Here is a 26,119-nt window from a genome sequence, read left to right on the forward strand (position 1 = left end):
AGGACGGAGAGGTGGTGCCAGCCTAATGCATATACAAATGTAAGCCCCGGCCGTTAGACACAGCGCAGTAGGATTAAAAGTTGTTTTTAGGACAATAACTGCATCACAAGCCGTCATTTGTTTAGCTATTTATTCTGTTTTAAAGGAGAAGTCCGGTGAAAATTTTATTAAAGTATTGTATTGCCCCCCAAAAGTTAAACAAATTACCAATATACACTTATTACGGGAAATGCTTATAAAGTGATTTTTTCCCTGCACTTACTACTGCATCTAGGCTTTACTTCCTGGATAAAATGGTGATGTCACAACCCGACTCCCAGAGCTGTGCGGGTCGTGACATCACCATGTTATCCAGGAAGTGACATCACCATGATATCCAGGAAGTGACATCACCATTTTATCCAGGAAGTGAAGCCTTGATGCAGTAGTAAGTGCCGGGAAAAAAGCACAATGTGCATTTCCTGTAATAAGTGTATATTGGGGATTTGTATAACTTTTGGGGGGCAGTACAATACTTAAATAAAAAATGTTGCCGGACTTCTCCTTTAATACCACTCATAGTAAGCATGAGTTAGGGTGCTTGAAACGCACCAGAAATTGGTAGATGTCTGTCTGAGGTATGTTGTGCACACCAAGCATTGTTGTGCCTCCATAGAACAACAAACTCCTCATCATTATCCTGTTAGGGTGGTATTACACGGGCCGATGGGGGCCCGATAATACCTGTAAACGAGCAGCGATCTGCTAGATCGTCGCTCGTTTACTGGATCTATTACACGGCCTGATAATCGTTAAACAAGGGCTGCAGGGACATTGTTACCATGTCCTTGCAGCCCTTGCTTAACTATATACAATTCCTATCCACGTTCCAGGGCTGCTGCTGCGGTCTTTTTCTCCACGGGAGAAGCAGCAACAGCCCTGGAACGTGGATAGGTAATGTATATCGTCAGTCGCCGGCTGCGCACCGCCATTACACGTAGCTGTGTGCGGTCGGCGCTCGGCGAAAATAGGTCCAAACCTGTATCAACGATCAGCCGATGATCGTTGTCATCGGCTGATCGTTGTATTTATTACATGGAGCGATAATTGGCCGAATCGGGCTGATTCGGCCGATTAGTGTTCCGTGTAATAGTACCCTTAGGCTTACCATGCACTAGAGAGGCAGAGGTTAGCTATGGTTAAGTAAACAAGATCCACAATAAACTAGAATGAAAAGGACACTTCAGCAAGAACTGAAATTTCAAAATTATTAATAGAATACACATTAATCTCCAATTTTAAAAGTAGAGTCTATATTCACACACTATTTGGGCACCATTGTAAGCTGTAAAATAAGCATAAAATGGCAATTTCACTTTTTAAAAACGTAAAAACGTTCCAAGAATAACCATGGCTGAAGAAAATGGCAGAAATTTGTGAACCTGGAACTAGGGATAGTCCGAACTCTCGGTAATGATTCCTGCTGTCTGCCCGCTCCGTGCAGGGGGCGGATCCAGCAGGAGGACCGCCTGGAAAACTGGGATACAGCCAAAGCCATAGGCTGTATCCCAGTTTTCCAGGCGGTCCTCCCGCTGTATCCACCCGCTCCACGGAGCAGGTAGACAGCGGGAATCATTACCGTGAGTTCGGACTATCCCTAGTTCCAGGTTCACAAATTTCAGCCATTTTCTTCAGCCATGGTTATTCTTGGAACGTTTTTAAAAAGTGAAATAGCCAGTGTTTGTAATTAAAAGTTTTTCCCTGTAATGTTTTATCCAGAAGCAAAATCCTGTCACCCCGGCAGCTGGGGTGACAGGCTATATTTTTTGAGCTTGAGTGCTTAAATGTAACAAAATCCACACTGATTTAGCAGTTTCTTAAATTTTACTCCCACAGCAACGTGTAACAGTGCATCAATAACCCATTCTCCTTCCACATGCAGTCTACAGTAGTGTCCTGTTTTAAAGAGGTTTTCCAGGCAAAAATGACTGAGGGTCTAACACCCAGCAATCCCACCACTCAGCTGTTTGCCAGCTGCACAGCTCTGGTAAACAGTTGATTGGTTGTAAAGCTCTCATCGATCTGGTAATTATTACACTTTTTAAGGAAAGGCCAAAAATAAAACTTTTCATGGAAAACCCATTAAATCATTCCACCAACAAATTGATTGTTTTTTTTAAATTGTTTTGAAACAGTTTGTTGAGACCAAAACCAGAGTGTGGAAAAGTATGAACTAGAAAAGTTTACTCTTTAGTATCCAGTCTCACCACATATACACGTAATAATTAGTTCCTGGACCACCCCCTTACGTGTCCACAAAGTACTTGGAATGTCAAATTGCTGGAATTAGACCAATAATTTAGTGTGGGAAACGGCATCAAACTAACAGTTGAACGAAAGGCTAACAGATGAAAGCTCTATGTAAATAATTCCGTATACAAAAACTTCCATGATGCAAAGCTTGTAAATGAAAGAAGGTTCTAAAGGAAATGCCTAAATTATCAGTTCATCTGACTCATATTTTCCATTCGGTTTAATAATAGTAACAATGAACAATAAATCACAATCTGTGACCAAATGTAGTAAACTGCTGCTGTAGTAAACTACATGGAGGATGTGTTTACTGATGGTCACTATCAAGAAGCTAAGGTTTTACGGAAACTCTGAAACATGAAGTTACATTGTACATAAGAAATAAAAATCAGGATAATACATAAACTTTACCCATCATCATGTGAATTTTTAAATGCCTCTGTCTAATCATTCTTTCAATATTATGCTTCGGTCTCTTTATTTCACTAACATGAAGAAAGCTCCATCTTTAAAAGCAAAAGATTGTTCTGTTCTTTACCAGTCCCCAGTTTCCCTTCACACTAATGTAAGTTAAAGGGGTATTTCCATCTTGTTTTTTTTTGCGTGTGTGTAATCTCTACTTGGTTGTGCACTCCATCCATCCCACCCAGGTGGTGTAATTACTTTTGCCGGTATAAGATGGATCCTGCATGCCCAGAGCATAGGCGTATTATACGCCATGGAGAGGCCATAGTACAGTGTAGGGTCCACCCCAGCATGAGGCCACCTTATCGTTGGTGGGGTGGTTTACACTGTTTGCAAATGGTAACCAAGAGCCTCATTATTTTTGAGGGAATTTTTTTTAGCAGTTGGGGGGGCTGCTTTTAACCATTTTCATGTCTGTAGTGGGTCTGTATCTTGCCACTGCGGTGAGCTGTTGTATTTTTGTGCATTTGCAATTCCAGCCATAGCAACGTGCTCCTGCCTAGTGTGAATGGTGTTGTAGGAGAGCTGACCAAATTTGTCTTTTTGTGTAATTTTAGGTGTAAGAAATCCATTTTACTCCTCAAAACGTCCAATAAATGACCACCCCCTTAAATTCAATGGGAAAAGCGCATTACAGTTCACATGTGGTTTCATTTTACATCTACATTTACATCAGTAATAAACATTACGTGCATGGAACTTGTTTTGGGCATTGTTACATTAAATAGATTTTACATAAAACAGATTTTATCTAAACAAGTTTTAACATGGCTTTTAATCATTTTTGGACACGAGAATTAATATGTCAGATTTAGATAAAATACTAAAAATGCTCCAAAAACACTTAAAACCTTAAAAAAAAACAAAAAAAAAAAAACTTTAAAACCTTATTTCATTTGCATTTTTAGTCTCCAAATGCACAGCGTGACCATGGCCTTAAACTCTAGTGTCTGTCTCAAGGGAATGCCCCAATTTCAGATTGTGTAGCTAATAATAAAATATACTCCCAAACACCTTTGTGTGTATCCTCTGTGTCTTTATCTAGGCAGGAAAGGAAAAACCTCCTTCCTTTAAAATGTCATATTCCTTATCAATTCATTCCTAGCTTTGACATACAAAACATATAAAAAAAAATTGCACCAAATTCTTTCACAAGGTATTGATTTCACAGAAAAATGGAGATGAAAAGTTCTGGCTCAAAATCGGAAGTCTGTATGAATCTTGATGGAGATTTTCTGTGGTGTCCCGGGTGCCGGGCATTTTAATCCCGTGTGCGAGGCAGGCGGAGAGCCGTGAACTAGTCACCTGGGCTGTGAATGGTCACGACTCCTGTCCTGTCAGTGCGCTCTGCGGGGTTAGGCCTGTTAGCAGCAGCTAATGGGACAGGACAAAGAGCCGTGATTAGTCACAGCCCAGATGACTAGTTCTCAGCTATCCACCTGCCTCGCATGGGATTAAAATGCATTTTCTCGGATTGAAGTCTACAGAGCCTGGCACCCCTGACACCCCTGACACCACAGGAAAGCCAGCTGCGAGGCGATCTGAGAGCCAGTTCCCTTTAATACATAAAAACTATTAAAAAGTATCTTTTCATAATACAATATTTAGACAATTTTTAAGGTTTTATGTAAAGCTCCAACTGATTTAAATAGAAAAATACATGTGAAAAGACGCAGTAAATTAGCACTTTACTCCACACAAAAAAAATCTACATCCTGTGAACTGAAAAACACTTAGGTGGACATTTATTAAGTCCGGCGTTTTCTGCGCTGGACTTAAGGCTATGTTCACACAACGTGAGAGACTGGCCGTTCCGTGACCCCGGCCGGGTCACGGAACGGCCGATCTCTGCGCGGATCATCCCAGACGGTACTGCAGTACTGGCCGGATGATCTTTTGGCCGCAGGGTTCTGATGCGGGCTCCTCAGCGCGCACCCGCATCAGAACCTCCCACATCACACAATGAAGCAAGTGGCCGGAGCCGCTCGCTTCATTGGGTGAACTGACAGAGTTTTCTTCGGCCGCAATTCACTGAATTGCGGCTGCGGAAAACTGACATGTCAGTTATTTGGGGGTCCGCATAGTGTGAACATAGCCTAAAAATGTTCCCGCAGCTACGGCACTAAGGAGATCTATGTACAGGCGGACTGCCTCTACATAAATCCCGTGCACGCTGGTGCGCACGGCAGGAAACCTACGCCAGCTGAGAGCTGGAGTAGGTTTTCTACGTATCTTTAAAGGGGTTATCCAGCGCTACAAAAACATGGCCACTTTCCCCCTACTGTTGTCTCCAGATTGGGTGGGATTTTGAAACTCAGTTCCATTGAAGTAAATGGAGCTTAATTGCAAACCGCACATGAACTGGAGACAACAGTAGGGGGGAAAGTGGCCATGTTTTTGTAGCGCTGGATAACCCCTTTAAAAGAAAACAATCATGAATCGCGCAGACTCCGCCCCCCCCTGTTCCGCCCCCTCCTCCCTGGCGTACCCGGCAGAAAGTGCCCATTTGCGAATATTTTATTCGCAAATCGGCCATTTGCAAATAAAATCATTCGCAAATCGGCACTTTCTGCCGAAAAAAACACATTTCGCCACTTGATACATGTCCCCCTTAATGTTTGAGGGAGATCTGTAATATCCCACTAATGCCAATGGAGGAAATGCGGACACAGACACAAATACAGCCTCCAAAATCAGCATAGACTTTTGCCATGTGAACATGCCCTGCAGCCTGATACAGCTCTCTGCCTGCAGCTGCAACTTGAGAGAGCTTGAGGTACAGAGAAATAGGGGAAACTAGACCTGGGAATAAAACACAACTAAACATAATTATCTTCTCGTTTACCAAATGTATGAAATTATTTTTCATTACTCAATAAAATGTGTATAGCCAGACATACTGACTGTACTTTAGACAGCCAAGCATTGGTAGATAATGAAATAAATGCTTTCTCTAATGCTGTACGTACATTAGCAAACAGAGGCACAAATGCACAGAAACAGAAAATTGACTAAAATAAAATGGTATGTTTGTTGGTTAGAATGGTTCTTTCTGAGTTCCTTTACTGGAAAGGCACAGCCCTCCCAAATATTTTAACCCAGTTGTACAACAAATCTTAAAAGTGTGATAATCTCTCTTATTTTTTTCTACTTTATGTTGGCAACATTTATTAAACTTGCCTTCAATTTTTTAAGACAATAGAAAGCTTAAAAGTTTAGCAGCATTTTTCCAAATTTTCGCAAGAATTTCAAAATCAGATTTTGCAAGGGACCAGTTCACGTGAAGTGGATTTGAGGTGGACCCCACTGGTGACAGACACAAATGTGGAACAATGTGACGTGAAAATGGAAAATTAAATTTTTTACACTAAAACGTTGGTGTAACTTTGAATTTTTCATGTTCACAAAGGGTTAAAAGAAAAAATGAACCTCTAATCATGTAGAGCAATTGAGTACCCAACATGTGGGCACAAAGTACAAAGCCAGTGCACGGAAAGCCTCCAAATGGAAGCGCAATTTGGATTTTGAAGCTGGATTTGGCCAGAATGGAGGACGAAGGCCATGTCAGGTTTGCAGAGCCCCCCTGCTGCCAAAACAGTGGAAACCCCCCACAAGTGACCACATCATGGAAACTACACCCCTCAAGGAATGTAATAAGGGGTATAGTGAGCATATGGACCCCACTGGTGACAGGCACAATGTGCCGTGAAAATTAAAAATTTAATTGAATTGGTCTAGCCTTAAATTTTTCGGGTTCACAAGGGGTTAAAAGAAAAAAAACAACGATAAAACTTGTACAGCAATTTCCTCAGAGTACAAAAATACCCCACATGGGTGCATATTGTGCCATGACGGTGCAGGACACGCCTTCAAAAGGAAGGTGCGCCATTTGTCTTTTGGAACCTCGATTTTGCCAGAAAGGAGGACGGAGGTCATGTTGGTTTTACAGAGCCTCCGTGCTGCCAAAACAATTGAAACCCCTCACAAGTGACCCCATTAGGGAAACTACACCCCTCGAGGAATGTAACAAGGTGTATAGTGGGCATATGGACCTCACTGGTGACAGGCACAAATGTGGAACAATGAGACGTGAAAATGAAAAACTAAATTTTTTACACTTAAATGTTGGTGTAACTTTGAATTTTTCATGTTCACAAGGGGTTAAAAGAAAAAAAATAACCACTAATCATGTAGAGCAATTTCCCCCGATTACAGGAGTACCCCACATGTGGACACAAAGTGCAAAGCTGTTGCATGGAAAGCCTCCAAATGGAAGGATCGCAGTTTGGATTTTGGAAGCTGGATTTGGCCAGAATAAAGGACAAAGGCCATGTCAGGTTTGCAGAGCCCCAGTGCTGCCAAAACATTGGAAACCCCCACAAGTGACCCTATTATGGAAACTACACCCCTCAAGGAATGTAACAAGGGTTATAGTGGGCATATGGACCCCACTGGTGACTAGCACAAGTGCTGTGAAAATGAAAAATTTAAATTTTTTACACTGAAACGTTGGTGTAACTTTTAATTTTTCATGTTCACAAGGGGTTAAAAGAAAAAATGAACCCCTAATCATGTAGAGCAAAAAGTGTAGAGCAAAAATGTAGACACAAAGTGGAAAGCCGGCGCACTAAAAGCCTCCAAAGGAAGGAGCGCAATTTGGACTTTGGAAGCTGGATTTGGCTAGAATGGAGGATAAAGGGTTTGCAGAGCCCCTGTCCTGCCAAAACATTGTAAACCCCCCAAAAGTGACCCCAACGAACTAAGTAATCTGTGGCTCGTACGTGTCAGGGACTGGAGTCCAGGTGGGGTCACTTGAGGGGGCTTCCTGGGGCAAAGTCCTGGGGCGGCGCCTTGGGCGCTTGTCATCACTAAATGATGACGATGAGAAAGAAGAGGAAGGAAGAAGGAACTCCCTCACTGTTTGTCTCAGTATCAGAGGCAATCATGGCGTATTCTCAGCCGAGAACCTATGGGCCATTTTTTTTTTCTTTAGGGTGCCTTCACATACACAGGATCCGCAGCGGATTTCACGCTACGGATCCAGTGTCAGTGCATCCCTATGAGAATCGTTCATGTCGGCTGATCTTTGCAGTCATTTGTTTTTCAAACATGTTGAAAAACAAGCAACTGTGATAGCAGCGATCTGCTGCTGTCGCTCCGTGGAACAGGAGCGGCTGCAGCAGACCGCTGCTGTATGCTGTGGGCTGCCCGGATGATCTACCAATCACCCGGGCAGCCCCCGAGGCCCCTCCTGCTGCCGCGTGTAACAGCGGTGGCAGCGAGCGGGAAACGAGGAGAACGAGTGCTGACAGCGCTTGTTTGCTCCTCTTCGCCGGCCCGTGGAATAAGGCCTTTATATATCCTGGTAGTGCTCTCATGAGAATACTTAACAATGTTTACTTATGTTGCAGGATTCAACAGAAACCAGAAAAAGACTGCACATTGGGCAGACTTAGACCAAGAAATAAGGAAATAGCTTAAAGCGACACTGTACCCACAATCTGACCCCCCAAACCTCTTGTACCTTCGGATAGCTGCTTTTAATCCAAGATCTGTCCTGGGGTCCGTTCGGCAGGGGATGCAGTTACTGTCATAAAAACAACTTTTAATCTGGCAGCGCTGTGTCCAACGGCCGGGGCTTACATTTGTATATGCATTAGGCTGGCACACCCTCTCTGTCCTTCCTCCCCACCCTCCTCATCATTAGGAATGCTCCCAGCAGATTGCTTCCTATTCCCCACCTGTGTGTATAATGAACATGGGCTGGATCGTTAATACACCGGTGCAAAGCTCAAACAGCAGTAAATGTTCCTGGATCATTCCTAATGATGAGGAGGGTGGGGAGGAAGGACGGAGAGGTGGTGCCAGCCTAATGCTTATACAAATGTAAGCCCCGGCCGTTAGACACAGTGCTGCCGGATTACAAGTTGTTTTTATGACAATAACTGCATCCCCTGCCGAACGTACCGCAGGACAGATCTTGGATTAAAAGTAGTTATCTGAAGGTACAAGTGGTTTGGGGGGGACAGATTGTGGGTACAGAGTCGCTTAAACTACATAAAGAACACTTGTCTGGCCAACAAGACCGAGATACATTTCTTAAAAATAAAAAACTTTGTCAGGAAGTGTGAGAGATTATATGGTTATACTGTTAGATTTATGAAGCATACAAGTCTAGTTAAGAAAAAAAAAATTTAATAGGTGTTGTCACCAAGCCTTTCGAGAAAAATTCTGAGGTAAGCCTGCGCTGGGGCACCCATCAGCTGTTGCTGGGTGGCTGATCTTTTTTTTTTATTTTAACACTAATTTGAAGTCCCCTATAAGCAATACCACGACTGCTCATAGGGATCAATGCAGTACATATGTACTGGATTTATTAACCTTATCTACACCCGATTGCCAGTACATCATAGGACTTTAATGAGTTAAAACAATATAGTACCAGGTTTTTAATAATGTATGTAAAGCTGTGCAATATCCTGGCTTAACATACAGTACACTTCAGAAAACATGGCAAGCGGCAAGACGAGCACCTACTAAGTTTTTAAACTAATGCTGCGTTTACACGAAACGATAATTGGCCTGATTGTAGGATTAACGATGTCGGAGTAACGAATTTTTTTTTAATAATGATCAGCGTTTAGACGGTACGATATATCGTACGGAAAAATCGTTTTGCGATTGTCCGCAGCCCCCTGCGCCGGCTTGATCGCCACCCGCCGCAGCTCCGGTTGCCCCCCCCCGCCGCCGCCGCTCTGATCGCCACCCGCCGCCGCTCCGATCGCCCCCGCCGGCCCGCGGTCATACGTTACCTGCTCCGCGCAGCAGGTCTTCAGACATCCCCGGCTCTTCAGTGCACTGATTGGCTGAAGAGGGGAGCCGTGAATTTCAAACGGGTCCTCTTCAGCCAATCAGTGCTCCTCTTCAGCGGAGCGGCGGCGGCGACTGGAGCGGCGGCGGCGATGAGAGCAGCGGGGGTGGCGATCGAGCCGGCGCAGGGGGCTGCGGATGAGCGGGGGGCCAGGCTGCGGGCGACTGTTTACACGGAACGATCGGCGAATTTTTTGATTTGATGACATGCTAATAGATCAAAACGAACGATGTCTCGTTCTTCATTTGATCGTTCGCTGCATTTACACGTACGATTATCGTTCGAATTTGATCGTTATCGCGCAAATTCGCACCATAATAGTTACGTGTAAACGCACCATAAGAGTACTCCCGTGACCTGTTTGGCCCAACCCCCCAACCGCAACACTGCTCACTTTAAAGGGGTTACCCAGTGCTACAAAAACATGGCCACTTTCTTCCAGAGACAACACAACTCGTCTCCAGGTTCAGGTGTAGTTTTCAATTAAGCTCCATTCACTTCAATGGAACTAAGATGCAAAACCTGCACCCAAACTGGAGATAAGAGTGGTGCTGTCTCTGGAAGAAAGTGGCCATGTTTTTGTAGCACTGGGTAACCCCTTCAAATATTCAACAAAGAGCTATCACCAAAGCTGGCTATTTAACTGTTTAGATGCTGCTGTCAGCAGCATTTAAACCCTCCTGAACCCAACCCATACACAGCAGGGTTTGGCCCAGTGGCGTAGGTACCAGGACCCAGCCCGCCACTGCTCCCCCGTTAATCACTCTTGTGATCGCAAGCATTGTTTTGTGGTTTTTCTACTGCCCTCTTCTGCTTTCTTTTGTGATTTGTGGACACAGACGCCTTTATAACTGCTCTGCTGAGCTGTCATGTACATAATGTATGTAATATACCACATTGTTTGTGCCTGTTCCTTATCCTTCAATAAAAAGAGTTTTAAAAAAAAGTAAGAGAGGAGAAGAGGGGGCCATCTATAAGGGATGGGGGGAGAGGGGGCCATCTATAATGGGGGAGAGAGGGGGCCATCTATAAGGGAGGGGGGAGAAGAGGGGGCATCTATAAGGGGTGGGGGGAGAAGGGGCCATCTATAAGGGGGGGCAACATGCAGTGGGGGCCATCTATATATACTAAGGGGGGTCACATAGTGTCAGGACTACCCACTAAATGAAGGGTGTAAAGGGGCCAATAAAGATGTGCAGTGTTTATAGAGATGAGGATGGTGCCAGAGTGAGGAGCCTAATATGTCTGTCTGGCAGATTCTGTGGATTCGTGGCTCGGAGAAGTTCTCAAAACGGCCCGGGGAAGATGGAGAAGAAGAAAATGAAAAGGTAAGAACTCCGATCAGAGAAGACGTCCCCTGTGAGTTACTTGATATAACTGCTATGCAATTTATATAGTGTATACAACCTTGTGGAGCTGCGTCCACCCCTATATGACTGTATGAGGTGATAATGATCTGTGTACAGTGGATCTTATTCAGTAGCAGTGGCGGTGCTAGTCAGTATGTGGTGGTATCAGTCAGTATGTGCTGGTATTAGTCGGTATGTGGCGGTGTTAGTCAGTATGTGGTGGTAATATTTGTTACTTGTTACATTTAGAATCTATATTATTAACTATATGTATAATATGTACTGTTTTAGTGTCATTTTGTGCCATTTTGGTTGGTGTGTGCCCCGGGATTTTTTAAGTATAAAAAGTGTAAATAAACATATTGTATAATGTAGTGTGCGTAATTGTTCGATCTATTAAAATACAATTGTTATCCCGAACGGCGAATAGCGTAAACGAAAAGAGGGAAAAAGCGCCAGAATTACCAACTTTTTTGTTGCAATATATATACAGTGGTGCCTTGGATTACGAGCATAATTTGTTCCGGGACCGTGCTTGTAATCCAAATCCACTCTTATACCAAAGCAAATTCTCCCATAAGAAATCATAGAAATGCAGACAATTGGTTCCACACCCCAAAAATAATGATTTATTATTCTGAATAACATGTAAAACAGATGAAACAAAGATTTAGAAACAGCAGAATATGTGATATTATAAGTTACTGTACAGTAATGGAGAGGATGGGAAACACAAGGGCTGACAGAGACTGCAGGGGGCATGAAGGAATGATCAGGACAGATGTGGGCACATACATGCAGCACTCTCTGTCCGGGGAGAGAGGGGATACAGCTATGGAGAGATTACCCCCACAGTCCTGTCCCCTGATGCAAGCCCCAGCCTGCAGTGGATCTGCTATGATTTGGAAGGTGAAGGAGACTTCCTGGGTCAGAGTACAGGGCTGTAGACCCCGCTGTGCAGACCATGACCCTCCCCCACTCGCCCTCCCACCCAGCACAGGGAGCTCTTAAACCAAAGCAATGCTCTTAAACCAAGTCACAATTTTTTAGAAGCTTCTGCAGAAGCAAAACGCATTACTCACATATCTATCCCTGTTTTGAAACTACCAAACTACCTGTTTGTTTGTTTGTTTTTTTTTGGGGGGGGGGGGGGGTTGTTCTGTATTGTGTTTCTGTACTTCCTGGTTGAGCAGTTCCCAGAATGCAGTACTGGTTTCAGAATGCAATGCTCTCCCTCAGCTGTTCACGGTCCACAGTCCTTGCTGTACCTGCTTCTGGTCGGTCAGAGATGGTAAATCACTCAGGGGATTGGGGTATCAAGCCAAGCCTCCTGTGACATCACACCCTGTGAGACAGAGGCATGGAAGATTTGTCTCCTAAGGTGGGAGAGCAGAGGGACCAGGAGACAATGTGAATTGGCACAGGGGCCATTTTTCTTCACTTCCTGGATTTCTATCAGCTACCAGTGTAGCAGAACTGTACAGATACGGTAATACATTATATAGACACATCTATATAACATTTAATGTACTTTTAATAGAAAACAAATTTTCCTTATGTGGAGCTTCCCTTCAACCCTTAGAGGACCGGTTCAATTTCAATTTTTGCGCTTTCGTTTTTTTCTTGCATTTTTTCACCTAGAAACCCACATGAGCCCTTATTTTTTGCACCACTAATTGTACTTTGCAATGACGGGCTGAATTTGTTTATAAAGTACACTGCAAAAGCAGGAAAAAATTAAATGTGTGGTGAAATTGAAAAAAAAAACAAAAACGCATTTTTTTTATTTGGAGGGTTTTTGTTTTTACGCCGTTCGCCCTGGGGTAAAACTGTCTTTTTATATATGTTCCTCAAGTCATTACGATTACAACAATATGTAACATGTATAACTTTTATATTATGTGATGGCTTGTAAAAAATTCAAACCATTGTTAACAAAAATATGTTCATTAAAATCGCTCTCTTCCCAGGCTTATAGCGCTTTTATCCTTTGGTCTATGGGGCTGTGTGAGGTGTCATTTTTTGTGCCAAGATGTGTTCTTTCTATCGGTACTTTGATTGCGCATATGCGACTTTTTGATTTGATTTGTTTTGATTTGCTTTTTATTAAAAAAATTTCTGTATTTGATGCGACCAAAAATGCGCAATTTTTTAATAGTTCGGGCGATTGTGCACACGGCGATACCAAGCATGTTTATTTATTTATTTTTATTATAGCATTGGAAAAGGGGGTGATTCAAACTTTTACTACGGGAGGGGGCTTTTTTTTATAAATAAAAACATTTTTTTTTTTTATAATGGGGGACTTCTAGTATAAGTACACTGATCCCTCATTGAGATCTATGCAGTATAGTTATACTGCATAAATCAATGAGATCGGCACTTGATTGCTTCCGGCTGCTGCAGACGAAAACAACCGAGTGCCGAGCTGGGATCAGCCAGGAACACCCCTAGGCGGCCCAGGACCTACGGGTATGCCAAGGATCGTCTAGGGGTTAATAATTAATTGCAAAAACCATATACCATATAGTCCATTGCATAGACACAGGTTCCATCATACATGTTATGGTAGAATGAAAGGTGCCATTACAAAGTACAACTACTCCAGTAAAAAACAAACACTTACATGGCCCTGTAGATAGAAAACTGAAAGTGCTAGAGCTTTTAGAAGAGGAGGAGGAAAAAACAAAAGCACAAAAATGAAAATTGCCGTGGTCCACTGGGTCATTTTGGGCTTGGTCCTCAAAGGGTTAAGGCACAGAGCATTTCTCTCAACCTGCATGTGTACAATACAGGATGGAAACCACCACTATAGATCACATTATATATAAGGTAATATATATATATATCACATGATATACAAGATATTTTAGTTTACAAATTCATTGGCATACTATAGATCGTTCACAATACAGTGGTACCTCGGTTCTTGAACTTAATTGGTTCTGGAAGGCAGTTTGAGAACCAAACAGTTTGAAAACCGAGCAGTGTCTTCCCATAGGAAATAATGTAAATGTGATGAATTGGTTCCAGCAGCCACCAATAATTACCTACAATACTCATTTATTACACTGATAAGTGCTCAGTATAATCACTACAGTACAGTACAGAACAGCACTATACTGTACAGGACATTAAACATAAGAAATGTTCAGCAGAACCAGCAATTATAGTACAGTAGTCACCAACTCCTCACCCATCCTTTACTGTATAGCGTCTCCCCCCCATCCAAGCACTGTAATGTATGGGAGATGGTGGTGCACTGCCTGTACTACTACTGCACTGTATATGCACTCCAGCAGTCTTATACAGCACTGTACTGTATGTGAAGCCTCACCACTGCTTAACTCGCCAGGTACAACCCACCATCCACGCTCGCAAAAACGTTCGAAAAACGTTCGAAAACCGAGCAAAGTTCGAATTCCAAACACTACTTCTGGGTAAATTTTCGTTCGAATACCAAGCAGTTCGAGTTCCAAAGCGTTCGAAAACCGAGGTATTACTGTATATACACTATAAATGTAATGAGACTATACTATAGCTCACATATTATACATCATTCACATACAGTACTACAGATCAGTGTTTCTCAGTTACAGTCCTCGTGGCCACCAACAGGTCATGTACTGAGGATTTCCTTAGTATTTCACGGGTGATATAATTATACTCAGGTATAGGGCATCAGGTATCACCACAGGTGTTCTTTGTAGGGCATATCCTCAAAACACGACCTACTGTTGGCCATGAGGACTGGAACTGAGAAGCACTGCTATAGATCACTCATAGTATAAATCTAATGATACTATACTACAGCTCGCAGAATATATAGGGCACTACATATCCCAGCATATACAGGATCCTGTACTACAGATCCCAGCATATACAGGATCCTGTACTACAGATGCCAGAATATACAGGATCCTGTACTACAGATCCCAGCATATACAGGATCCTGTACTACAGATCCCAGAATATACAGGATCCTGTACTACAGATGCCAGAATATACAGGATCCTGTACTACAGATCCCAGAATATACAGGATCCTGTACTACAGATCCCAGCATATACAGGATCCTGTACTACAGATCCCAGCATATACAGGATCCTGTACTACAGATCCCAGCATATACAGGATCCTGTACTACAGATCCCAGCATATACAGGATCCTATACTACAGATCCCAGCATATACAGGATCCTATACTACAGATCCCAGCATATACAGGATCCTGTACTACAGATCCCAGCATATACAGGATCCTGTACTACAGATCCCAGCATATACAGGATCCTGTACTACAGATGCCAGAATATACAGGATCCTGTACTGTAGATGCCAGAATATACAGGATCCTATACTAAAGATCCCAGCATATACAGGATCCTGTACTACAGATCCCAGCATATACAGGATCCTGTACTACAGATGCCAGAATATACAGGATCCTGTACTACAGATCCCAGCATATACAGGATCCTGTACTACAGATCCCAGCATATACAGGATCCTGTACTACAGATCCCAGAATATACAGGATCCTGTACTACAGATGCCAGAATATACAGGATCCTGTACTACAGATCCCAGAATATACAGGATCCTGTACTACAGATCCCAGCATATACAGGATCCTGTACTACAGATCCCATCATATACAGGATCCTGTACTACAGATGCCAGAATATACAGGATCCTGTACTACAGATCCCAGCATATACAGGATCCTGTACTACAGATCCCAGCATATACAGGATCCTGTACTACAGATCCCAGCATATACAGGATCCTGTACTACAGATCCCAGCATATACAGGATCCTGTACTACAGATCCCAGCATATACAGGATCCTGTACTACAGATCCCAGCATATACAGGATCCTGTACTACAGATCCCAGCATATACAGGATCCTATACTACAGATCCCAGCATATACAGGATCCTGTACTACAGATGACAGAAAATATATCATATTATAGATCACATGATATATAAGACAGATATATGAATTTAGTTTATAAAAGTTCTATGATATAAATGTAGGAGGTTATACTAAACATCAGGACATGTAATAAACCAGACGACACAGTTCTGCATTAAAAAGAAGTCATAAGAGCAGCATAAGACGGTATAAGAAGTATCCCGATAGGGAGGACACCACGTGACATGTCCCGATATCCCCCCCCCCCCCCCTGTATGAGGTGATGGGTGAGGAGCCGGCAGGACGCTGCTGATCACCGTACAGGACCATCTCCTCTCCATACACCGTCACCGGGAGCGGCCGCGCTGTGTGGTAAGTTATAGTGACAGGACTGTATACATACATCTATATGGAGCCCGTCCTGTCAGCGCTACCAGCTCCGCAGACCCGGCATGCACAGCTATTCTGCTCAGAGTCGTGTAACAACCGGACAAAGTACAATCCCCGTTACTCACTCGGGCTGGGTCCCGTCACCGGCGGCATACACAGGAGCCGGAGTCACGGAGAAAGTCCGCACTCCAGCGCCGGGGCTCTCCTCCCGTCATCTCCTCAGCTCCGGCAGCGGAGACGGTAAGCCCCGCCCCCGTCACTCCGCTCAGGTAGATGCTCGTGCCAAGGGAATCTCTCTACCCGTGATGACTTGTGTGGGAGGAGCCTCATTGTTCCCGGCCGGTCCAGGTCAGTCAGGAAGCATTTACCCAGTCAGGACTGTCCTGCTGCAGGGCTTGTCTGTGTCCCGGGCTTTCTGTGAGGTAGAAGATGACGGTAATGGCTGTGTGAGCACTTTGTGGGCATTGGTATTGGTAAGCTACTCTCTGGGTCACGGGTCTGTAGTAATGTGTTATGCGATAGTCTGCAGGGTCAGGGCTCTATAATAATGTGATGATCTGCAGGGCCAGGGGTCTGTAGTAATGATATGTGATGGTCTGCAGGGTCGGGGTCTGTAGTAATGTGTTATGCGATGATCTGCGGGGGCAGGGACATGTAGTAATGATGTTATGCAATGATCTGCAGAGTCGGGTCTAGTAATGATCTGCAGGGTCAGGGGTCTGTAGTAGTGATGGTCTGCAGGGTTAGGGATCTGTAGTAATGTGTGATAGTCTGCAGGTTAGGGGTCTGTAGTAATGATGTTATGCAGAGCAGATGGGGGTCAGTGGTCTGTAGTAATGATATGTGATGGTCTGCAGGGTTGGGGGTCTGTAGTAATGATGTTATGCAGAGCAGATGGGGGTCAGTGGTCTGTAGTAATGATGTTATGCAATGATCTGCAGGGTCTGTGGGAGCAATCTGTGATGTGCTGCAGTCACAGTCAGTGGGAGCCAGTGGCGTATCTATAGGGGCCACAGCGGTCACCAAGGCGACTAGGCCTGGATGCTAGGGGCCTGCTGGGCCCCCTCACCACCTGCTTTCACTCTCCAGTTCTCCTGAATCAGCTGATAGTGACAGCCGGTTGAGGAGAGCTGACCTGAGCCTGCAGGCTGCTCTACTCTCCTATTGTGGGAGAATTCTGCAATGTGCTGCAGTCTGGGTCTGTGCGCTGCTTAAAGGGGTTATCCAGTGCTACAAAAAGATGACCACTTTTCCCCCTTCCTTGTCTCCAGTTCAGGTGTAGTTTGCAATTAAAGTGACTGTACCACCAGGCCCAGGCTGAAGCACTGGAGGCGGGCCGACCCACCCTTAGTGGGAGGAAACCCCAGCCCCTCTATGATAGGGTTCCATTGATTCTAATGGAGTCACGTGATGGAGCGGCTGGAGTTTCTTCCCACTAAGGGTGCAAACACACAGGACGTATATGCAGCGAGTTTCTCGCTGCGTAAACACAGTGAAACTCGCTGCATATCCCGTCCCTGTGTAGTCAATGGCAGGCAAAATGGCAGCAGGGATGAACATCCCTGCTGCGAGTTTGTCTGCAGCCCGCCCTTTTAACCCCCCGGCCGCCGGAGCGTATACTTTACCTGATCCCGGCTCCGGCGGTTCCCTGTGTCTTCAGCAAGCCGGAGCAGGGACCAGGTAAAGTATATGCTCCAGCCAGCCGCCGCCTGCAGCCTCCTTAACACATCCTGCTGCCCCGATCATCCCTAATCGAGGGGGGCGATCGGGCGCCCGTGGGGACGATTGGGGCTGCAGGATGTGTTAATAAGGCTGCGAGCGGCGGCTGGCTGGAGCATATACTTTACCTGGATCAGGTATATGCTCCGGCGGCCGGGGGGTTAAAAGGGCGGGCTGCAGACAAACTTGCAGCAGGGATGTTCATCCCTGCTGCGATTTTGCCTGCCATTGACTACACAGGGACGGGATATGCAGCGAGTTTCACTGCGTTTACGCAGCGAGAAACTCGCTGCATATACGTCCTGTGTGTTTGAACCCTAAGGGTGGGTCGGCCCGCCTCCAGTGCTTCAGTCTGGGCCTGGTGGTACAGTCACTTTAAGCTCCATTTACTTCAGTGGAACTGCGTTTGAAAACCCACCCAATCTTGAGACAAGAGAGGGGGGAAAGTGGCCATGTCTTTGTAGCACTGGATAACCCCTTTAAGTAGCAGCTGAGGGCCACTAATGGGCTGAGTATGTGCTCCCTCCACAGTGGGCCGCCAGCAGGGACGTCACTTGTCACCTGTTCAGCAGCTACCCCATCCTCCCTGTGCTCTCCTCATTCTTCTTTCATCTGTCAGCGCAGGCAGTGTCTCTGTCCAACGCTGCTTGCACCGAAAGATAGGAGGAGAGTGCGCAGAGGATGAAGTAGGTGCCGGGAGGGGAGACTCGCGCTGCTGGGAGATAGCCAGGGAGCAGGTAACAGGTGAGTTCAAGTTTATGTTGTTTTTTTATTTGTTTTTTTTCTATGGAGGGGGCATAAAACAACGAATTGGGGACACAGAATGGACATTAAAATATATCTGGTACAGAGAAGAGCATAAAACTGGGGGCACAGAGGGGCCAATAAAATATTCCTGACACAAAGGAGGGGGGACACAGAGTGGGGGCCTTAAACTGATTGGGGGGGCACAGAGGGGAGGCCTAAAACTGATTGGGGGGGGGGGGAGCATAAAACGATTAATTGTGGGCACAAAGGGGCATATATCTGGCACAGAGGAGAGCATACTTCTGATTGGGGGCACAGAGGAGGGCATAAAACTGATTGGGGGCACGGGGTGGGGGGAGCATAAAACAACTAATTGAGGACACAAAGGGACATATATCTGGCACAGAGGAGGGCATAAATCTGATTGGGGGGGCTAAAACTGATTGGGGCATGGGGGGCTAAAACTGGGGGCTCAGAGGGGGTGAGGGCATAAATCTGATTGGGGGCACAGAGGAAGGCCTAAAACAAATTGGGGGCACAAAGGGGGCCGTAAAACTGATTCGTGGCACAGAGAGGGTACCTAAAACCGATTGGGAGCATAAAACAACTAATTGCGGACACAGAGGGGCACATATCTGGCACAGAGGAGGGCATAAAACTGGGGGCGCACAGAGGGTCGGGGCGAAAACTGATTGTAGGCACGGGGGGGGGACTGGGGTACTGACGGGGTGGGGGCAAAAACTCATTGAAGGCACAGGGGGGCTAAAACTGAGGGGGTGGGGGCAAAAACTGATTGGAGGCACGGGGGGGGCTAAAATTGGTTGGGGGCAAAAACTGATTGGGGGCACTGAGGGGGTGGGGGCAAAAACTGATTGGAGGCACAGGGGGGCTAAAACTGATTGGGGGCACTGAGGGGTGGGGGCAAAAACTGATTGGAGGCACAGGGGGGGCTAAAACTGATTGGGGGCACTGAGGGGTGGGGGCAAAAACTGATTGGAGGCACAGGGGGGGCTAAAACTGATTGGGGGCACTGAGGGGGTGGGGGCTAAAACTGATTGGAGGCACGGGGGGCTAAAACTGGTTGGGGGCACTGACGGGGTAGGGGCAAAAACTGATTGGAGGTACGGGGAAGGAGGGCTAAAACTTGTTGGAGCAAAAACTGATTGAAGGCATGGAGGGCTAAAACTGATTGGGGCACTGAGGGGATGGGGGCAAATACTGGAGGCACAGGGGGGCTAAAACTGATTGGGGCTCTGAGGGGATGGGGGCAAAAACTGGAGGCACAGGGGGGGGGCTAAAACTGATTGGGGCTCTGAGGGGATGGGGGCAAAAACTGGAGGCACGGGGGGGGGGGGCTAAAACTGATTGGGGGTACTGAGGGGGTGGGAAAAAAACTGATTGGAGGCCCCTAAAACAACTAATTGGCACAGAGGGGAGCATAAAACAACTAATTGGGGGCACAGAGTGGCCAATAAAATATATCTGGCACAGAGGAGGGCATAAATCTGATTGGGGGGCCTAAAACTGACTGGGGGCACAGAAGGTGGGAGCCCTAAAACTGACTGGAGGCACAGAGGGGGGACCCTAAAACAGACTGGGGGCACAGAGGGGGGACCCTAAAACTGACTGGGGGCACAGAGGGGGGGAGAGGGGCTAAAACTGACTGTGTGCACAGAGGGGGCATAAAACTATATGGGGGGGAGGTATATGGCTCCAAGGGGAGTTTTATCTGGCTATGGGGGGGCGGGCATAGCTGTCAACAAGGGGCATATATGGCTGCAAGGAGCATACTTGGTTGTCTGATACCTGGAGCATATCTGGCTACAGGAAGCATTGCATCTAGCTACAGGGTGGGCATTATCACTGGGTCCTACAGGCCAGTCAGATTGTTAAGAAGGTGATCTGGGAATCCATTGCTGACAGAGCCTATGGCTTATTAAGGCAACTTTTTTATCGATTGCATCCTTGGGGGTACTCAGCTGGAAATTACTCCATTCCTTGCTTGCAGGAGCAGTGTGAGATCAGTCTGGCCCCCAGGGGGTTCAGTTGGGATGTAATGCATCCTCAGTTTAACCCTTGGGTGCCAGACTGTAAGCAGCTATCTGCACAGATGGTACATACTGTAAGGAGCAAAACACCTGTCAAAATGATGGGTGTTCTGTTTTACCTGAGGAAGTACTGGAGGTCATCCAATAGTTTCCCACCGGGGGAAAGCCCGGGACCTTTACCTGTAACGCACTCATTCAAGGTGCCTCGTGGCCCAAACAAACCCAGAAGGCACACGTAGCAGTGATCTGGAAGGAAGGCAAGGACCCCCTACACTGTGGCAGTTACAGGGCCATCTCGCTGCTGAACTTAAATCTCAAAATATGGGCGAAGCTTCACTCCATAAGGTTATGCCCATTGGTACCAGCACTAGTTGGGGAGGCATGGGCGGGAGGGTAGACATATCACGGCTAAGCTGTATGCAGCAATTCATGATGCCAAGCTGCACTAGAAGTCGAGCTGCACATAGATGCCTAGAAGGCTTTCCACAGAGTCGATTGGCAATTCATGAGGACTGCCCTGGCAAAATTTGGACTACCTGACCGGTTTGTGAAGGCCATCCACTCTCTCTATGATGAGCCCCATGCGAGGCTGAAAGTAAATGGCAACCTTTCTCCCCTTACTCCAAAAAGTACGACAAACACTGGACATTGCAGGGGTCTCTATAGGCCAGACTGAAATTAAAACCTCGGCATTCACCGATGACCTATTATTTTTAGTCACAGACCCGGTTACCTCCCTCCCGCGCATAGAAGATACTCTACTAGCCTTTAATAAGGTCTCCAATTTTAAAGTAAATACAGTGGTACATTGGTTCTCAAACTGCTTGGAACTCAAACTGTATTTTCAAGAAAAGATTGCGTTGGTTCTCAAACTCTTGCTCGGTTCTTAAACACTTTTCGGGCACCCAGTCTTTAAGTACTCGGTATCTGAACGTTTCTGTGAGCATGGATGGTGGGTTGTACCTGGTGAGTTTAGCACTGGTGAGGCTTTACATACAGTACTGTAAAAGACTGCTGGAGTGCATATACAGTACAGTAGTAGTACAGTCAGTGCACCACCATCTCCCATACTTTACAGTGCTGGGATGGGGGGACTCTATACAGTACCGGATGATAGAGGAGTTAGTGATTGCTGTACTATAATTGCTGGTTTTGTTGAATGTTTCTTGTGTATAATGTACTGTACAGTATAGTGCTGATCTGTGCTGTACTGTAAGGATTGTACTGGGCACTTCCGGGTGAAAAGCAGGCCTTAAGCCGCACCACTTCTTTTAAGTGGGCTTCTCACTCTATTAAATACTTGGGGGTTAAACTGTCCAGTCACCTTGCAGACCTCTATCAACTTAATTATGTCCCCCTCATATCCTCCATCACTGCCCTTTTAAAAGATTATGACTTACCTGTAATATCCTGGCTGAGCAGGAAAAATCTCTTAAAAACTTACATATTGCCAAAGATCTTGTATGTCCTACAGATGGTACCGATTCCAGTCCTGAACACTTTCTTCCTCACATTACGAAGCATCTTCTCCAGATTCCTGTGGAGGGGCAGGAGACCGCGGACTTTTAATGGCCTGCTCATACGCCCTCGAGCAAAAGGAGATATTGGTCTACCTGATATACAAATGTATTACAAAGCTATTCAATTAGGCCACTGGCTGGACCTAGTTAAGCCTATTTCAATGGGGGCTCCGCCGTCTCCGTCGCCCTCCCCACACTACACTAGGTCACTGACTGTTCGCGACCTCTGGATGCCCACCCCTAAAACCATTAATGACCCCCAACTGTTCCCGACGGTGAAGGGTGCACTTCAGATGTGGAAGAGTCTACAATTTAAATTGTTCCCCTTCCCCTCCCAGGCTTTGCCTGCTGCATTGGTCCCCTGGATGGTGGGTGATCCCACACCAACATATATTCAGATGTGGAATAGTCTAGGCTCTACACCCATAGCTGCACCACCAAATGCTTCAAGCAGCTTTCAGAGTTAGGCCCGCTATCTGGGGAACCAGCGGAACTAGAGAAGATTTACTCCACGGGAGGACTGAACAAGCACTCTATTTCTTTGCTATACCAGCTAGTTAGTATGTTGTCAAACACCTCTAAACCTGGATACTTACTATCCTGGGAAAGAGAGCTTAATATATCCCTGTCTGGGTCAGACTTTTACATTATCCTTACTCACTCCCACGGTTTCTCCAGATGCGTACTACAGGAGAACCACCACAAGCTGCTTTATCGCTGGTATAAGATGCCAGAATGGCTGCACGCTTATAAACTTGCCCCAATGGATAAATGCTAGTGGTGCTTGCTACACACTGGCTCTCTGTCACACATCTGGTGTAATTGTCCAGAACTTACTAATGGAAAACAGTTAAAGCGGTCCTGAAGGAGGTGACTGGATCCGATATAACACTGTCTATGTCCATAGTAGCTTTGAGCCTACCCTCCAAGACGTACAAACCTGCTAAAGCTAACCTAGCCACCCGCTCGCTAGCAGCCGCCAAGGCACTAGTCCCGTTAAAGTGGAAACAGACAGTGCCACCGACCCCAAACTAATGGTTTCAAAAGGGTTACCAGATTTGTAGGTTTGAGAAGATGGTCAGCTGGTCTAATAGGACCCATGGAGAAGTATTGTAAAATATGGCGACCATGGCTTGACTCCAAATACATAATTCTGTCTCCATATTACATGCCACTTCCCCCAGCAGCCCAACGCAGCCGACTGGTAACTGAGTTTGCTATGCTATGGCTTGAGCTGCCCAGGACTCTCCCTCCCCCTGCTATTCTCTACATGTTCACTTTTCTCCCCCCCCCCCCTTCTCCTTTTCCTCTGTTACCTCTTCCTTTCTTTAGCCTTTCTTAGGTCACCTGTTACCTAGCACACATGCATCTTATTGTGCCTTAATGGTGTGTTTTCAGAAGTTACATGTTATGGTGGTTTTACCCGGAGCGATAATTCGCACGATTAACAATTTTGAATGAACAATGTTTTTTTATAACGATCAGCATTTAGATGGAACGATGCATTGTACGGAAAAATCGTTATGCGATCGCTTAAGTCTATCTCACACATGGGTGAAATCGTTGAAAGAATGTTTACACGGAACGATCTGCAAATTTTTTGCGAACGATCATCGACAATTTGAGAACATGTTGAAAGATCAAAATGAACGATTTCTCGCTTGTCCCTTGATCGTTCGCAGCGTTTACACGGAACCATTATCGCTCAAATCCGATCGTTATCGTGCAAAAAGGAGCGATAATCGTTCCGTGTAAAAGGACCATTAGTGGGACCACCACTTATGATGTTTTGTTCTGTTGTCCTTCCTAATGAGAGTTATGTTCTCTTACACAGATGTCTGGCTAGATATTGTAAGCCGGAATTTACTACTTGTACATTGCCTGTCATCTTGCCTGCCTTTGTACATCCACCTTGTTATGGAAACTTGTTAGCCTGTTCTTACTATATGCTTCTGTTTGTCTTATTGTTTTGTGTTGAAAAATGAATAAAAACATAATTGCTAAGAAAAAAAAAAAAAATATGACGGGTGTTCTGCTTTTTTTTTTTTTTTTTTTATATCTTTCTCCTTTGTTTTTCAGATATCTATATCCAGATTGTTCCGTATTCCGTGGACCAGATCAATGTTTTGGTTTAATAAAATCGTTGAGAAGTGTAGGGGTTTTTATGTGATTAAAAAATATTTTTTCACTTGTGTCTTGTCTTTTTGTGTTTACTTTACAGTAGGGCTTGGTGATTATTCAAATTAATTCACCCAAAATGTAATAATCAAAACTCAATTCTAAATTGTTTAAAGATTTTTTTAAAGCTGGAGTCGGAGTCGGTACATTTTTTTTCCCCAACTCCGACTCTGACTTCAGCCAAAACTAGCTCCGACTCCAACTCCAGCCAAAACTGGCTCCGACTTCACAGCCCTAGTTTGCAGCCTCCAGCTGCTGAAGCAGAGCCTGGGGAGGGAGAGCGCCCAGCAGTGTCGTCTGTCCCTGCGGTTGACCCGCCCCCATAGCGGGACGAGTACACGTGCTCCCGGCCGCACACGCCCCTGGTCTCTGGAGGAGGTGGCTTCAGGGACTGCAGGATAGGGTGACTGCGGCAGAGTTGGTAGCATCAGTGTGGTTACTGGAGCTGTACAGCAGGATCAGGGGTCTGCACTGCCCCCCGATCATGCTGTACACCTCCAGTAACTGCAGTGACACTACCATCTCTGCCCCAGTCCCCCTCTCCTGCAGCCCATGCGGCCTCCTCCAGAGACTAGGGCCCTCCATCTTTGTCTGGGAGAACATGTGTGCCCGGGGTGAGATGAGGGGTATACCAGGTATGTGCCCTTCTCACCCAGTCCGCCCCTTTTCAAGGTTTCATGGGACCCCATAACTCCTAGCTATGCCCCTGCCCCTCATCTGTACCTGTGCTCAGGGCCGTATTTACCACTAGGCACCCGTGGTCCGGTGCCTAGGGCAGCACCAGGGGGACAGAAAAAACAATTTTTTTTTTTTTTTTTTTTTAGTTTCCCTCCTCCTGTTCAGACTTGCCAGTAAATCTGGTGTCTTTTCCAGGGGGGTGGGGAGTATGGTGGTATTGGTCAGGTCTGGTATCGCCAATAGGTGCGTGAAGATGGTGCGTCTTCAGGTTTAGTGCCTAGGGCAGCAGCAGCTGTTAATACAGCCCTGCCTGTGCTACTATTACACCCCTCACAGGGCTCCAGATGGCGACCAAAATGGTCGCCAATGCGACTGATATCTTGCAAATGGCGCCCAGATTTATTAATCTGGGCGCCATTTGCGACTGGCCTTGGCGGCGGCTGTCTCTTAAAGGACTTCCGCACGCTGCACCGAAGCACGTGGCGCCTCTGCGGCCGTCCATCCAATGAATGACGGACGTGCTGGATGACGTGTGCGGGGACACGCTTCTCCAGTGACGTCATCCCGCACGTCCTTCATTCATTGGACGGATGGCCGCAGAGGCGCCACACTCCTCCAGCGCCTCTCTCCTGCCTCTCCTCACCCGGCGGTTCTTCAAGTGCACCCCAGCGGCACCAAGATTGTGAATAGTGTGTGAGTACAACCGGAGGGACGGCAGGGGTGGCGGCCGGCCACTAATCTGTGTGGGGGGACCGCGGCCTGGGCGGCTGATTGGTAGTGTCTGTTGTGATGGCGGCCAGGTGTGGTAGTCAGTGCGGGGGGGGGGGTATGTATAGACTGCACAGTACCACTTCCCTCAGTGTCAGTATGTATAGACTGCACAGTACCACTTCCCTCAGTGTCAGTATGTATAGACTGCACAGTACCACTTCCCTCAGT

General features: G+C 46.0%; 1 protein-coding gene across 4 annotated transcripts in view; it reads right to left on the minus strand.

The window, feature by feature from the left end:
* Positions 1 to 16,686, minus strand: part of GJC1 (gap junction protein gamma 1) — a 72,676-nt gene extending 55,990 nt beyond the window's left edge. For all 4 annotated transcript variants that reach the window (XR_011359809.1, XR_011359808.1, XM_069953315.1 and 1 more), the window contains exon 1: positions 16,416 to 16,686. Coding sequence is in view for 1 of the 4 variants with exons in the window: in XM_069953315.1 (XP_069809416.1) it covers positions 16,416 to 16,443 (28 nt within the window). In the remaining 3 variants the exon portion in view is untranslated. The remainder of the gene's footprint in view (positions 1 to 16,415) is intronic.
* Between the last annotated feature and the right edge of the window lie 9,433 nt (positions 16,687 to 26,119).

The sequence above is a fragment of the Dendropsophus ebraccatus genome, chromosome 14 (genome assembly GCF_027789765.1).
Source record: "Dendropsophus ebraccatus isolate aDenEbr1 chromosome 14, aDenEbr1.pat, whole genome shotgun sequence".
Taxonomy (NCBI): Eukaryota; Metazoa; Chordata; class Amphibia; order Anura; family Hylidae; genus Dendropsophus; species Dendropsophus ebraccatus.